This window comes from Mastigoproctus giganteus, chromosome 12, assembly GCF_048544385.1.
Source record: "Mastigoproctus giganteus isolate SK-2022 chromosome 12, ASM4854438v1, whole genome shotgun sequence".
In the NCBI taxonomy this organism is placed as follows: Eukaryota; Metazoa; Arthropoda; class Arachnida; order Uropygi; family Thelyphonidae; genus Mastigoproctus; species Mastigoproctus giganteus.
Window position 1 is genome coordinate 12718003 of NC_143586.1, and position 17690 is coordinate 12735692.

The 17690-nt window shown below is 38.4% G+C and overlaps 1 protein-coding gene across 1 annotated transcript in view; it reads right to left on the bottom strand.

Moving 5' to 3' along the window:
- LOC150076706 (regulator of G protein signaling 7-like) overlaps positions 1–17690 on the bottom strand; it is a 71756-nt gene that overhangs the window by 18947 nt on the left and 35119 nt on the right. Inside the window, exons 3-5 of the mRNA XM_090386907.1 lie at positions 5728–5824; positions 5082–5132; positions 3955–4061 (exon numbers count right to left, since the gene is read on the bottom strand). Of these exons, the coding sequence (XP_090243033.1) occupies positions 3955–4061; positions 5082–5132; positions 5728–5824 (255 nt within the window). The remainder of the gene's footprint in view (positions 1–3954; positions 4062–5081; positions 5133–5727; positions 5825–17690) is intronic.

Genomic DNA, 17690 nt, shown 5'->3' on the forward strand with positions numbered 1-17690 from the left:
TTGATCATATTCCTTGTGCTTTGTAGCAGATCACTGCCACCCTGCTTGATTTTTTCCATGATGGCAGGAGCTATTTGGTTCTTCGTGACGATGGTCCTTCTTTGATCTGCTAATCGTTGTTCGGTGACGTGAATATCCGCGTATCGTTCCAACCACTTGGTATATAATAGCGATCTGTACATTGTCATATCGGTCTCTAGCCTGGTTATTTCATAGTATGCTCGCATGATGTATGTATTCATTTCAATGCTCCACTTCATGCGTTGCGTTTTCTTCCTTCCTGGGTGATCACTTGTATAGTTGCACAGGAAACACTTCCAGTTGGTGGGGGCTGGATGGTCTTTCCCTTCTCCTGTGGTAGCTTTATGGGGGAGGCGCATGATACTTTATCCTACGCCACCCTCGATTGCAGTATGAATAATATTTATCTGCGACATCATCCATCTATGGAGGTGGACTTGTTTTAGCTTCCGCTTATGTCCAGTGGTTTATTTATTTAGTTAGTTCTCGGGAATGACACCAGAAGGCGCCAATACCTGCCTCAGCTGTCACTCCGACCTTGGGGAAGGTAAGTTCAATGGGGTAACTTTCGCGATGTTTTTTTTTTATTATTATATTATTTTATTATATTTTATTATATTATTTTATTATATTTCTATTATATTATTTTATTATATTTTTATTAATATATTATTTTATTATTATTACTGTTGTGCGGGATTGTCCTAGCTGTTATTATGGCGCGGTCCCAGTACAGCTTGTTGGTTGGGGTCTCTAGTACTGCCTGGGGTTCGTACTTGTAGTATGGTACACTTTCTTCGATCAACTGGTATTCCACCTGTAGGATAGTCAGAGAGTTCTTGGTAGCAATACCAGTCACGAGGTGAAACCCCCAATCAGGGAGAAATAATATAAGAGCAATAATAATAATTCAGGAAGTCCCACAACTGGCAAACACCAGGAATAAAACACATCCAACATTCACAACTGCTGGTGCAAAAAATTCAGCTTCACACACAAAAAATTCAGCTTCACACACGGGCACACAGCACAGCAGTTCGCTCAGATAATAAGACATCCTCACACAGTCCCAGAGTCTCACTCAAGGAATCACCTACCTGAAAGCTAAGGACAAAGTCACCCCAAACTCAACAGAGTACACATGAATCACTTGTCTCCAACAATGCATAAGATTCTGACCAGCTGCATAATTAAGAAGACATCAGACCATTCGGAGAGTCAGAACATGATGGCCGAACAGCAAAAGGGATGTAAGCAGATATCTTATCGATGCAAGGAGCAATTGACCATTGACTACACGACCTACTCGACTACCCCAAGACCTTCGACTCCGTGCCCCATGGCTATCTGAGAGATACACTGAAGTTCAACAAAGTCAACCTGACACTGACACACTTCCTAGAAGCAACTATGATAAATGGAGGACCAACATCATGATCGAGAACATGAAGACCAGACCAATACCCATCAGAAGAGAAATCTTACAGGGAGATGCCCTGAGTCTACTATGGTTCTGTCTAGCACTTAGCCCACTGTCTACTATGCTCAATAACAGCAAGTGCAGATATACCCTAAAAGTTGGGAGGAAAAACATTTACACCCTCTCTCGCCTGATGTATATGGATGACATCAAACTCTACGTCGTAACTGAGAATAAACTCCAACAGTTACTCCAGATCACCGAAGAGTTCAGCACTGTATTGGGATCCAATCTGGCTTAGACAAATGCAAGGCCCATGGATTTTATCAAGGATATCTAGTTGGACAAAATTACCAGCTGAAGACCAGTGAAGAGGCTGAAGTCTCTTCACCGGTGAGAGGGAGCGACAGAGGGAACGACATACAAATATCTGAGGATGATGCACACCTATCAGTTAGAACACATCAAGTCCTCCTGACTGAGAAATACCACCAGAGGCTGAGAAGCCTGATAAAATCAAAGCTGAATGTTGGAAACATTGTCACGGGCATAAACACTTAAGCAGTGCTAGTACTAATGCACTCCTTCGGGATCATGGATTGGACCAACACCGAGATGGAGATTATGAGATCGACTAGGATAATGATGGCCAAGTGTACCTAATACCACCCGTAGTCAGCCATCAAGAGACTGACCTCAGCCCATAAAGAAAGGAAGGGAAGGAGATTGTCTGACCTCATTGAGCAAGAGAAAGAGGCAATAAGAACCTGAGGGATTACTTACAGGAAAACATATCACCAATCTACCAAGCCATAAGAAAAATAGACAAATGGCACGCAACACTCAACCTCAACAAGGAGACCACACTGACCCAGACAGAAGAAACAAAGACAGAAAGATGGGAGAATGAGATAATCTGTGGCAGACACTACAATGCCTCTATAAGACTACATAGATAAAATGGCTTACAACGCTTGGCTTACGAAAGGAAAGCTTTTCCCCGAGATCACAGAATTCATGCTGGTCATCCAAGATCAGGTAATCAACACTAGAAACTCCAGGAAGTACGTTGACAAGGATCTCGAAATAACAGATGATAAATTTCGTCGATACCACCTGATCCCAGAGACAATCCAGCACATCACCGCAGGATGCAGGGTGATCACCCAGACACAACCACGTGGCCAGGCTAATCAGAAGCTAGCGCAAAAATACAACAAACAGATCAAAGAAAGTTTACCTTATTACAAGTACTAGCCTCATGCCATACTAGAGACCTCTACTCACAGACTATACTGGGACCGTGCCATAATAACGGACAAGATGATCCCGCACAACACATCAGACATAACACTCATCAATAAGAAGGAAATGGCTACCTATCTGATTGACATAGCGTTGCCCAACACCAGAAATCTTCAGAAAACATACGAGAAAAAGATCAGAAAGTACTGAGACTTACAGAAAGTCAAAGATATGTGGCATATGGAACAAGTAATGACCATGACCATCCTGATCACCGTGTCAGCCACCGGCATGGTGCCAAAGAGCCTCAAAAAGAACAGCAATAGGCCTCCCAGAGAACATTTAGTCACATCGAACTCCCATAAACAGCGATGCTGAGCCCCTGTGGGACAGTAAGAAAGTTCTTCGACCAACAATAATAATAGTAACCGAACACAACCAACCACCCCATGCACTTGCTGGGAAAAAAACCATAAAGAAGAAAAAGTTGTTATTTTTTTTTTAATAATAATAATAATTGATTTTTGATTTTGTTGGAACCAGATTGTTTCATCTGGTATGTGGAATTTAGCTGTTTGAATAAGTTTAAAGGACACATAGTTAGAAGGGATGGGCAAATAATTTTTTTTGCTATATACTGGTGCTTCCTTGTATGTCTTTGCCATCACTAATACTAATAATTATAATATTTATTTAGTATTGCAGAAAATGTTTGAAAAGTCAAAAATCAATGGTCAAAAATGGAAAATTTTTATATGAATACGGCTACTCTCAAATTTGTAAATCGGACGCTGCAGAAATAATTCATTCGCTTAAGTTTCCAATGATCCCACAGGGAGATATTATGCATATTCTAAGAAGTTCTGACTCTTACAGTGGGGAATAATCACGAGGGAGCAACGAACCCTTTTCGTTGTAAAGAGGTATCGGGTACAGTTCATTCATCGAGACGAGATTGTGTTTGTTGAAAATCCATGGAAACAGTATCGCCTTGAGACAGCTGAGGGATTGGTCGGTTGTTTCGTATATCGAGTGAGGCTACAACAGTCACGCAAAGATACGCCTACATGGCTGATGACAAATCCTCAGAAGTCCGAGCATTAACAGAGAGCATGTACAGTACAGTTAGGTTTTCCCCCAAGAGATAACTAATGGCGAAATGGGGATAGAGTATGGACTCCCCCAACTAATGTAGAATACTAAATGGCTTTTCGTATGCATGCACAAACAAGGAAAGGTCACAGGATCCAATACATAATGGTACTTGCCTGAAAGCGGTAGAGGGCACTGTCATCACGGATGGTTAGAGACTTGGTGTCTCCCACAGGAAAGAAATATCCATGCTGGCAGAGTAGGTTGCCCAGATGGATCGCCTCTGCAAGAAGAACAACACACACTTAAGCCCCAAATTTAACCTCCCTCCCAATAAATTCTACAATAGAACAATATTCATTATATGCGATTAGATTCGAGGAAATTTAGTATTTCTTACGTTCAGTGTAAGAATTGATGAGGGCAGCAGTTTGTTTGTTTGTTTGTTATTTGGTTTTTAGGAGCATTAGCAACTAAGGCCATATTGCTCCGGGATATGCAGTGGTCATTCCCTGACCTTTCCGCATCCTCCGTATTTGGTGGTGACGGGCTCGAACCCCGGTCTAATCAAGAAGCGTGTGCTACGCACTGCTGCTCCTTCCCACCTGGCTACGGAGGCGCTGAGGGCAGCAGTGATGACTAACGTCATCACTGCTGACGTCAGTCATCACAAAAATAAAATATTATTTTTATAGTGAGATATCATTGTTAAGATCCTGAACATAATTTCAGGGCATGCTACCTGCTTTGGGGATGGCCTAAGGACAATGAGCATTTACTTTGAAACCACCTTTCATTTACCAAGCGACAACTCCTCGCTGCTTAACCAAATTACTTTCAAGAAAAACTATTTAAAATCATAAGCTTAATAATTATTAAAATAGTAAAGATCTCAAGATGTCTTCGTATATATGGCAAATATAAGCCTCTAATGACCAAACTGGGGTACCTATAAAAAAACAGGCTCAAGAAATGCAGACCTCGACAGAGACCACAAATCGAACCTGATGACGAATTACTAACGTAAAGACGTTCTTTGCCTGAAGCTATCGCAAAGTACTTCCATCAGGTCTGCGACGTTAATGTTTGCAGTTTATTGGATGTTCGATAGAAAAGCAAAAATCGAAATGCCAACTTTTCTCTATCGCCAGCAGGTCCTCCCTTTATGTGTGTGTGTGTGTGTGTTTCCCGAAGGCGCGTGGATACTTTTAAGGACATAAAATTTTTAACGCTTTTTCCACATCAGAAGCTCACTTTCTGTTAAAGAAACCAGTCAAACTGTCAAAAGAAACTAGTTGCTCACCTGCTTCTTCGATGTCCAACCGTTCCATCAGCCATTCTACCAAGTCGTACGCTGGAAAGAAACAAAATATTGAAGTTTCAATTCAATTCACTATAACCGGATATTATTTATCCAATTTTTATTTATTTATGTATTTATTTATTTATGTTTACATTTGATATCTCATATTCATGTGCTACACAAAAATTCATATAAGAAAATTCTCCAGAAATATAATTTTCCGTTATTATTATTATTATTTATTTATTTTTAAGTAATCAGTGTTGAAATAGTAGAGGGCGCTCCATTAACAATATACAGTATATCGTCTTTCCAAACTAAGATATTAGGGCAAATTAGACTTTTAATTTTGGTAAATATTATAATTTTCTATAGTACTTTATTAAATATTTGTTACATATACTTAAGTAACTAATTATTTATTTAATATACTATTAACCTGTAGTAATTATTAATAAATATTAATATTGTTGCCATAATTAATAAAATAAAATGTAAATAAAAGGGCAAAGACATTAGATTCCTTTATTTATAAACGATTTTCGAAAATCTGTGAATTTTTTTTAGAAATATGATATCATAGTCAATGGAGTGATTAAAATTTATTTAAAAACTTTTCTTACTTATTATTTTAAACGTATCTTACCCAAGAAGGCACATGGAATGGAAGTTAGAAAAAGCTTCTGACTCCTTACAGGTACTCCCGTATCTGGATCTTGCATATCGCGTATCAGCAGCTCCATCTGAAGGATAAAATTGAAACTAGTAATAATTTTTATTATTGTACGAAAATAAATATTTAAGCATGAAGCCAAAGCGCAGGAATTAAAAATGCAGCTAGTGTTTTTATTTATTATTATTTTTTTTAAATTTCTTATCCAGCCTAACTTATATTTTTAATTACATTTTCAGTTGTGTTCAAAGTTTTTTTAGTTTAATAATAAGTTATTTTTGGTTACTGCAAAGCGCAGAAGTTGTGTCGTACTAAGTGGACTAAAAGCTAACTGCAATCACCCTGACGACATTTCCGATGAAGTACGTACTGGGCTTCCTTCCGACATTCGCATGTCACTAATCCAGAACGAGTTTATCGTGTTAAAATAACGTCACGAATGGACGGAATTGTGGTAAATTATGTAAAGGTTTCTCAATAATTTAACACGCACGGTCATGTCATGTGACACAAACGACTGCTTCTATTATTTTTAGGAAAATCTCTTCAAAGTTACTTTACTTAAGTTTAATGAAATGGTTGCTACAAAAGTGTAATTTTAAGATATCCTGTATTAATTACAAGATATTAGAATATTTCATAGAAAAAATAAATAAATTTTTATAATATAATTTGATATGATTATAATATGATATGAAATAAATGTAGAATTTTGGTTATATTATATTTGGAGTCTCGAGGGAATTTTTTTCCATCGAGAGGAGTACCACAGGGATCATATCATCTCTTGGGCCTCTTTTATTCACCATCGTTGTCAATGATCTACCGCAAGATCTTGTTTTGCCGACGTTGTTGAACTATATTCACATATCAATAGTGAAGATGATGTGGTTAGCCTTTGCTCTCAACTCTTTTGCTGATTGGGTTGCTTTGAATGGGCTGGAGGTTAACAATAGGAAATGCAGCTCTATTTCATTTTCAGCTTCGAGGAAAACTAAGATTTTAGTTAACCACTATTGTATTAATGGATGTGGGTTTGATAAACATGTTAGAAATATATTAAACCCAGCGAAAAAACAAATTGGCTTCATTAAACAGCAGGCGTACAGATTTCAAGATCCTCAGTTCTCTGTGCTCCTATTCAAAACAACTGTATTTCCTGTACTGGAATTTGCTTCTCCTATATGGAATCTGCACTATGCGTACTTGACATTTTCGAAGTTTTGGCTTGAAGATCAACAATTTCAAGTTTCAAGTTGGGATTGTAGTTTTCAGCCATAGAAGAAAATTGATTCTCAAAGAAGCTTATGCCTTTTTCTGGGATCTTATATCAGCAAATCGACTTTCAAACTTGTCAAAAAGTAATTGTAATAACGAGAGACAACGATTCTTTGGAAATATATATTTCTACAGCTCGGTACAACATTCAAAGTGAACTAAATTGACTTGCTCAATTTGGGATTTAAATAATTACAAGATATTCTGAAATGATTTGATATCACCATACAAATCAGAGACCAATTTTCCTTCCCCTTGTAGTTTTAAATTAAGAGCATTTAAATAAATAGAAATATCTGTAAGATTGTAACATCAAACAACCATCCATATTTCCTTTATTGGTTTCCCTTTTTCTGTCAGAAAAATATCAAAATCATGATGCAATAGAAACGATATAACACTTTGCCATGACTAAGCCATCTCACTGCACAATGTAAAATTACATATTCGCATTCAGCTTCAATTTCTGAAGGAAACTGTTGAAACATAGGGTGATTAAGGCCATGTTATCTTATAAAATTTATAGTTGAAATAACCACATTCATAACGTGTTGGAGATTCAATACTTTCCCACAGAGCGCTTCCTGATGCACAATGCAGTGAATTACAATCGGAGGTCCAGCTCCGATATCTATCGGTTATTCTACCCATAATCCCAATGTTTTTACCAATCATATTTTCACACCGTCAGTTGTGACTCCTACCAGGTTTTTAATATTTAATCATAACTTTTCAATAGATTGGCAAAAAGTTTCAAAAATATTTTCACCTTAGTTGTTCCGTGTGTACTCTGTACACCAACTGAATCTTCAACTGGTACAAAATTATTATTAATTCCACATATGAAGATAAGGAGTTGGGCTGTGTCATTTAGACCAGTATCGTCATCCAGTGCCACACAAAATATTTCATTTGTTTCATGTTTTCCAAAAGTTCTTCGAACAAATTCTTTCCAGTTTCTTCTACCCTTCGCAAAATTGTTTGTCGAGACAAATTAATGCCTTCTATCATTGTTCGTTTCTCCGGACAAATTTCTTCCACAACTTTAACAAACAACGTTTAACAAATTCACCATCACAGAACTGTTTACTTTCAAAAGCGATCAAATGTGCAACTTGATAACTGGCACTTACAGCAGATAAATTTCTTGACTAATATGTTTTCAGTATGTTTTCTTAATTCGTTTTGTAACTTTGAAATCTTTTCTTTACACAACACTCCTTTAAATTGATCATAAGAGTTATGTTGGGAATCAGTGTCGTTTTAAATTCTATTCTTTAAAAACTGACAGTCTTCTTACACACCAAACACACTGCTTTTTCATCGTACTCAATGAAGAAATAGTCCTCAGTCCATCTTTGCTTAAAAACACGATACTCCAAATCGACTTTCCTCTTTTGGAAAATTGATACGTACATAACTGTATTTAGCAATGCACTGGACTACATGTACACACTTGACACAGTGAGCTCGACGCTTGCATGCTTGTACACCCATTGGCGCGACTCTTAAAATATTGTTTTAGTTCACTTTCCGCGTGGGCCATATAAAAATTATTCGAGGGCCGTGGGTTGGACACCACTGTTCTATGCCATATTGATCTTTACGCTCCAGCGGTGGCTACTAGACAGAAGACTAAATTCCACATCGGTAACTCTAGATTAGAGATATCCAGGAACTCCTTCTTCAAAAGAACATTGCCACTAATGAACAAATTTAATCTGGATATGGCTGTGAACAGGAAAGAGTTTCACAGAACTATTTGCAGTAGGTTGACTGGCTGACGGATGAGTTCTGGGTCAATGATCTCCTCATTAATTCGTGTGTATGTGATGATGTCTCCTGCAGTTAACCGCTCTCTGCGATTTTCTTCATGGCACTGGACTTGATGTCATGAATACCTTTTATATTTCCTTAAATTGGATTTTTTCCCGTTTGAAGAACTTTCATTGTACAAAGTGTTATTCTACTATTTATTTTTATGGTTTGTACAATCTCTGTTCTGTTACCATTTTCTGCTCTGTTGTACACTTTAACTGGGCACATGCCTGTTGTGCATATTATATGTTAAAAAATAAAATAGCCCAAAGCACTCGGCCAATCACTAGCCTCTGTATATCTGTGGAACTATTCACAAATTGTGCAACGCGAATACTATCCCTTTTATATAACGTTTCGTTAAGACATTATTATATGAGTTTGCTTGTTTGTTTAAAATTAGCACTGAGGAAGCTAAGGCCATAAGGTGTCGATATATAATGTGTGTAAATTATAGTTATAATGCGCAGTCTATAGTTGGCTTGCTGGATGAAAAACCCCAGTTTCCTGAAAAATCCATATGCGTATTGTATACAATAAAGCATGAATTCATAAAATTAATTATCGTTTAAATTTTATGTAATATTAGTGTGAGTTAAAGAAGTGTTCCTTACTTCAAATTTTAATTTTTAATTCTAAGATTTACTGCTGTCTGTAAACAGCTACTTCATTTCAATGTACTAGAGCAGATCCTACGAAGGTAAAAAAAAAAAGGAAGGGGGGGCCGGTTTGGTACACGCAATAGCACGCACCAGGATGACCTTAGAGCTTTACTGATGTCACTAAGCTATCTTTTAGCACGTCTTGACGGAACAAAAGCACGCTCAGATAACACACACACGCGCGCGCGGGCGCAGTGGTGCTTCTAAAGTAGAAATAGATGACACAGAAAGCCCACACAACGATCTCGTGTTCTTCACATCGGCTTCATAAATAAAGAACAGATTCAAAGTAGGCTTTCGGATCTGATCGTGCATTCATGACAGTCGTAAGGGACTGCCGAAGAGAAGGAATAAAAGAGAATAGCTAAGAAATTATTAAGGAACTTTTCCAGAGGCCGAAAAAGGATGGAGTCTAACACGGAAGTATCTCTCCTTCACCGTGGAAGTCATCTAAGTGTAGTTATTGTTTACGTTGCTAACAACACCAAGGAGGCCAACTCGCGCGTGCCACACTCGGCCAATCAATAGCCTCATTCTATTGCAACTGTATTAAAGAATTCATCTCGATGACGTCATAATAATGGCGTTATGTCACCGCCTCTTGACGTTGATGCACATGTTTAGAATGTGATGTTGTCGCTTAAGGAGAAACCGAAAGTCCCTGTGAATCTGCCGGACCCACCTCGCAAGGGTCTTTAGGGATAGCTATTTATATGATCGTCTCTTTAAGAACTTCAACGCCCTGATGACATTTTCTGTCTACGATGAAGGGAGTTTCTCGTGTGAGAATTGTTTTTCATGTTCGTCCCCATGGCAACTGACACCAGAATGTACTGTAGTACATAAGTTATGAACGCACTCATCAAACCCGGCCCTTCACCAGTGTTTTGATGACTATACGTTACACTTCATTAACAGCCCCCTCCATCCAGTGAGGGGGGACTGGTAATGATGTGTCGCGAATTTTTAAGCTCCAGAGAATGTCAGTGGCCTGAGACCATAACCAGATTTTGCTCAAAAGAAACCAGCACGAACAAATTATCTCTTCCTCCTCCGATTTTGTATTCCTTTTGTAGACGTTTGAGGCAGGTAAGGATTAGCAAATCCTACACGATTGGGAATCAATAATCACAGAAGCACCGGGTGGAAAAGACCTGAGTTCGAATTCCGTGGATGACGGGAGGAATTTTTATGGGCCTTTTTCACAGCATGGCTGAGTTAGTCGGTCTCAGGCGAGGAAAGCGTGTTTTTTTCTCCCTGAAACTCGGATTTTCCGTCCAGCAAACAGAAAATCGACATCAGAACACACGCAATTTACAGACAACAAACACGGAGCAATATAGCCTTAGTCACTGATGCTCCTAAAACGCTATTACAACAACAACAGTCATCACGTCTTCTACCCCTTCGTCGATGCCGTTTATGAAAATCAGAATTAACAGCGGTCCATGATCTGATCTTTTGGGAACCCCACTTCTGAATTTACACCAATCTGAAGAATATCCATTAAGCAAAACCCTCTGCTTTGTGCCTTGCAGTCACTCTGTGATCTATCTTAGAATCTTATCAATAATCCGATCATGTTTCAGCTTAAGCAGTAAGCTCTCATGGGAGACTGTGTCAAACCGTGCTAAAATTAAAATAAACTATGTCGAAATTGATCCCTATATCCAGCTCATGAGTAACTTTATCAAATAACCTTACCAGATTATTTAAACATGATTTCCCCTTTAAAAAATCATGTGGTATATCTATTTCAAATTGTCATTTATATCTAATATCCATGGATTTCACTCTTAAACATTCCCTCCCAGATTTTCCCTACCACTGAAGTCAAATAACCGATTGATAGTTATCGACTTCTCTCTTACTCCTTCAAGTGCTGGCGATATGTTGGCACTTCTACAATACAAAGGAATTTCTGCCGAGTCCAAATTACAGGGTATATACCGTAAACTCCAGGAGCCTTACATGCCTTAATACTCGAATTTTTTTTCTAATAAACAGTCATCTGTAATTTCAACATCACTAATTGAAAATGGTCACTCGCACATTTTTATTTATTATTTTTTATTATTAAGCTAACCCATCATCAGCAGTCCATCAAGTATATACACTGGTGTGCAAAATTTAAGGACCAGTCAAGTTTTCACTCGTAGCTTCTCACAGGAGTGGCCTAGATATGGGAAAAGCATACCAAAGGAACCTCGTGAGGTACAAAAATTATGAAGGAAACAACACCGACACAATAACGGAAACAAAATGGTACAGAGGGACTTTATTCAAAAATGGCAACATAGCACTGGCTGCCATGATACAGATGCATCACTGCCAAAGATGGAATACAGAGAAGAGCTGGTCTTCAGTGGAGATATAGCCACCCCTAATTTCGATGGGGCTTTGCACCGCCTGTCCATACTTAGAACAATGTTGTTGATAAGTTCTTGCGGTAACATCGCCCATTCCCCTGTCAGCGCCATCTTCAGCTGGTGAACATTTTCTGGTGGGAGTGAACGTGCCGCTAGGCGTCTCCCCAGAGCGTCCTATATGTGGTCGATGAGATTTTTATCGGCGGAGGAACGGGCAGGCCAATCCATACGAAAAATGTCCTCACTTTTCAAAAGCATATCAACAGCTGCAGTGCGATGGGGTGTGGCGTTATTATCCATGAACACGAACTCGGGGATAATGAAACTTCGGAACAGACGCACATGGGGAAGGATTACCTCAGTACGGTAGCGTGCACCGGTTATAGTACCGCCTTCCAGTATCTGGAGTTGTGTACGGCCATCCAAGATAACACCTCCCCAGACGAGAACACCTCGACCACCATATCGATCCCTTCCAGTGATGTTTGCGGGGTGATACCGTGTGCCAACCTCTCGCCAGATCTGCTGATGTGCAGAATCGCTGCTGAGACTGAATATACTCTCATCAGTAATGAATACATTAAGTAAAGATTTTGTAGTTGTAACCTTTAGAAATAGTGTTGATCCTTAAGTTTTGCACACCAGTGTATGATCACTAAATCAGAATGAAGTCCAAGCTGAAACTCTTGGCAACACACTACTCAACAGAGGAGATGCAACTAGGTGAACAGCAGATATTGGCAGTTGAGAAAGGTAGAGCAGAGCAGACTTCACCAGTAATCAGAATAGTACTCGCAAAGCCATTTCTCAGCTTAAAAGGTTTTTCGTTATAAAGATGCGAAGTACCTATTCAATTCGTCAGAAACATCAGCTGGGTTAGCTAACACTTTCCCACACTCAGTTTAAAAGGGTCCGATCCGATTCGTTTTCTTCTTCTTTGTATTCATATACATGAAAAACTCTTGTTTTCCCCATTCTTTGCCCTCTTAGCCAGGGCTTATCCCTGGCTAAGAGGGATATTAATATACAGGGCTTATATTTTCTTAATATAACACGAGAGGATGCCGAGATGAAGAAATACGGAGCTGGCCGGTTTAATAGAGCAGAAAAAGATTAAAAGGGTCTGAGAGGGGTTAATAAAATGAATGAAGGCGGAATTTTCACTGTTATAAAGAACTCCAGAACTAGGGGCTAAATTGAAATTACAGGGGAAGAGCTTTAGACTAGATTGTAGGAAGTTTTCTTTCAGCCAGCGAGTTGTTGATTACTGGAAAAAGTGTTTCCGCAGGTAGTTCAGACTGACAGATACAAAAAATTCAAAGGTCAACTGGATAGTTACCTGCATGAGTGGGGAAGTGAATAATTTGAACACCGATTAACAAAGAAAAAAGAATGAACTACAGTATTTTGGTTTAGATTAAACCAAAATTTAGGTCGCATCTTTATAACGATTATTCACCATTATGAGATAATTAATCAATTGAGGCTACTTGCACTTTCCAGAAATTCCACACCAGGATAGCATAAACAGACCTGAAGATCTAAAACAGTGAATTCCCGAAAAGTAGCCAGAATTTATAAAAATTCTGGATTTAAAATTCTGAATTTAAAAATTAATTAATTATTGCACAATTGGTTTGGATTGTTTTGAATTTGCTCCGATCTAACTCAGGCCATGGTAATGTATTTGTTTATTTTTAATCGCTCATGCAAGCTAGTCGCTGAATCATTAATTCTCGTGTTGGTAAGAGACAAAGAACATTTATACCACAGACAACAAAAACAAAGTATTAGCATTACTAGTGGTGCCCTCACGAGTAGTTCTTCTTCTTCTGGCGTTATAACCCAGGGTGGGTCTTAGTCTTCTCAATGACGTTAGTAAGTAAGCCCTCCCAGAAGTCAAACTTCTCCAACCTCAGGAGTAGTACGTACAAATAATCACCATTCTTCCATGCTAGAAAAAGCCCGGGTTCCAATCTCGTCAATAAAACGAATGACTCTTTATGGGCATTTTTTTCACAGCGTGTCTGAGCTAGTCGGTCGAATGCAACTATTGTATGATTTCAATTTTCAGAAAATCGGGGCGTTTTTTCATCACTGAAACCTATCGAAGAATACACACAATTACAGACAAATTATACTGATGCCTCATAGCTTTAGTTGCTTTGGTGCTTATACAGAATCAGTCAAAAATAATAATAAATAAAATAAAATACCCACCAACGTCATCTGTTCATCCTTCTATAATTTGTACAATCCTTTCTTTTTCAGAACCATCTCTGCAGGATTGGGGTTTAAAAAAGGGAATTCTCAGAATTCTATTACACAGTTTTTATTCCAGTCGCCACATGTGCAGCCAGCATATGGTTTCACAGACCCAAACTTATCACAGTTTAAATCAAACTAAACAGTGTCCAGCGGACCATTTTGCTAGCTCCTCTGAGATCTTGAGAATGTTTCAACTACATCCTTACTAGCTACTACAAAGGTTTAGCATACTATATTCGTAATGGATATCCTCTAACATTTCTGATTGATCTATAATCCTACTGCCAATCCAAAGAATGAAAAAGCGAAATGTTGGATTGAGCAACATGAAAGATGGCAAGCGAGATGGAATTCCTCGACCAAAGGAGCAGCAACCAAATGTTTTATACCTGATATTAAATTCACTATGACAAAAAAAGTAATCAGTTTTGGTATTACCCAAGCCTTCTTACATCAAACATATTAACTGGCCATGATTCTTTGAAGGCTCGTCTTCCTTAAGTTCATTCAAGCTACATCAATTTCGTGGCTTATCCTTTTGCCGTGTTTACCAAGATTTAAGACAAACATTACAGTACATAATTTTGTTCCTGGAAATGAAAGATATTGTATTGCAAATAAAAAAAATACATTCTTATGCACTTCTCAGCTCTACAGGAATTTGGTACACAAGTTTTTAACAGGCGATGTGGATTATTGAATTGACTTCTGGACTTACTATTTTGGAGACTACTTTTACAACCTGACTTCAAACCCTCCTATTTTGAAGTTCAGTTCTATTTACTTGGGTTTCATTATTTCCTTAGGGTAGTCAACTTTTATTATTATTATTATTATCTCTTTTTTAAAATTTTATTTCTTTTCTGGTGATCGCTGCTTCCCAATGGCAAAGTGGTCAGAAACAACACAGCAGCACACGCACACACTGCACAAAGATAGCACTAAACTGATTTTTGGCCATTTTTCAAGAGTTTTCTGTATCATCGACAACCATGGCGGAGTTGGACTAAGATTTAGGAGCCGCCCTACATAAGGCACAACACATGTCTATAATTTAAATTAAATTTATTCCAGCTACTCGCTTTAGCATTAGTTGAGGCACATGATGCAAGACAGTAAGCTTATTGAGAATCAGCCAAAAAAAAAAAAAAAAAACACCATTCCCATTTCAGCCATCCGGTCACTGCAAATGTTTGTCTAGTTCAGTTTTAAATTTATTTAAACTATAAACTTCCACAACAACAACAACAGATGGAAGTTGGAAGTCTGTTCCAGCAATCAATTACTCGCTGGCTAAAGGCAAAGCTCCGCATTCTATAACTGTCTATACTATTCTATAACTATCTTTCTTCAATTTGAATTTATGCCCCCTCAGGTTCTTAGTTTGTGCAAGCAGAAAAATCTTGTCAGCATTGAGCCTGCTCAAACCATTCAAGGCCTTATACACCTCAATCAGATCACCTCGAAGTGCCTAGTCTTCAGATGCTGCAACTTGCACAACTTAAGCCTTTCTTCATAATCGTACCCCTTTGTTCCTCTCACCAATCTTGTTGCCTTTCTCTGTATCCGTTCTAGCAACTCTACATCTTCGTAAAATGAGGCCCATAGACCTGTACGTACGCAGTACTCAAGGTGTGGCCTGACCATTGCCTTATACAAAAGAATAATTACCTCCTTGTCTTCGCTGGCAAAATTCCTATATATCATTGACAAGACTCCATGACCTGCTCTGGCAGTCCATCTGCACTGCTCAGAGAACTTCATATCCGACTGAACAATTACCCCCAGGTCTTTTTCATTCTGCACTTCCCTGAGTGTCGTACCATAGGGTTGATACGTTTCTTTTGGGTTACTGCTATCCATATTCAGTACTTTCCGTTTGTCAATGTTAAACTTCAGTTGCCACTACTCAGCCCATCTGCCTAACTTTTCTAGATCCTGTTGCAGTAGCACACTGCCATTACTGTCATTAACAACCCTGCCAACCTTTGTATCATCTACAAACTTCGACATTAAGTCTGATATACCGTCATCGATATCATTGATAAATACACAAGACAACAATGGGCCCAGCACCGAATTCCGAGGGACTCCACTAATAACATTAGTCCACGTAGAGCAGTGTCCATTTATTTCCACTCTCTGCCGTCTTCCACTCAACCATCCCTTTATCCATTGTAGCAACTTGCCCTTAATACCATACTGCTCCAATTTGTACAGTAGTCTTCCATGCGCAACAGTGTAAAAAGCTTTCCTGAAATCCAAGTATATAATGTCAAAATTATTTTTTGCATCAATTTCCTTTGTAACCACATCATAGTATCCTATAAAATTTTGAGATAAGACCTCCCCTTAACAGACCAATGCTGTGTCTGAACTATTACCGCAGTCTTGTCTATGTGATCTTGCAACACTTATATAACCAGTGACGCCATTATTTTCCTCGGAACAGAAGTTAAACTAACAGGTCTATAATTATTTGTGTCACGCTTTGAACCCCTTTGTGAACTGGGGATATATTTGTAGATTTCCAGTCCATGGGTACCTTCCATGAATCTAAGGATGCTTTCATAATTATAGGTAAGAATTTGCTTACTTCCCTCGCTGCCTCCTTCAATATAACTGGATAGATTCCATCCATCCCAGATGCCTTTTTTTATATTTAACGTTGACAATTTCTCCTTCACTTCGCTCTCCGTTATTACAAAATAATTTAGCTCCCTGTTAGAGTTTAGTAAACTTCTGTCCTCTCTTTCCTTACAGAATTCCTCATGTGTGAATGTAGATGCAAAATACTCATTCAGTTTGTCAGCTATCTGAACAGGATCATCAACGGTCGAACCACCAATATTAAGACGACCAATCTGATTCATCACCTTCCTTCTAGACTTTACACAAGTAAAGAAGTCTTTGTTGTTTTACTTTGCATCCTTTGCCAAGGATTTCTTGTAATCAGCCTTCGCTTGCCTAAGAACCTCCTTCGTGATTTTATTACCGATTATCTTATATCTGCCATAGGTTTCTGTATCACCTGATAATTTATAAGCATCCCATGCATTTTTCTTCTCTGCCATGAGCCTCATTAGTTCATCTGACATCCATTTAGGTCTAAATCTTGAACAGTATTTCATAGTTTGTATGAAAAGCCAAGTAGCTTCCAAGATTATTTCCTTGAAGGCTTCCCATTTTGAATTCGCTGTTTTTAACATCATCAGTTGATCCAATTTTTAGAATTTAAAAACTGTTTGAGACCACTGTAATCACCTTTACGAAAGCAAAAACCGTTCCGTTTACCCTTGATGGCAGTTACATCTTTAATTAAATCCTACATCAGTATACTATGATCACTGACACCTAGTGGTTCCTTTATCTGCAAATTCTTAATGCGTCAATAATCACTGCTGATAATCAGATCAAGAGTATTACTCCCTCTGGTTGCCTCTCGAACTTGCTGCTGTAGAAAACAGTCATACAATAAATCCACAAAAGTCTTGCTAGTGTGCAAGAGATCAACAATCAAGTTCCAGTCAATATCTGGAAA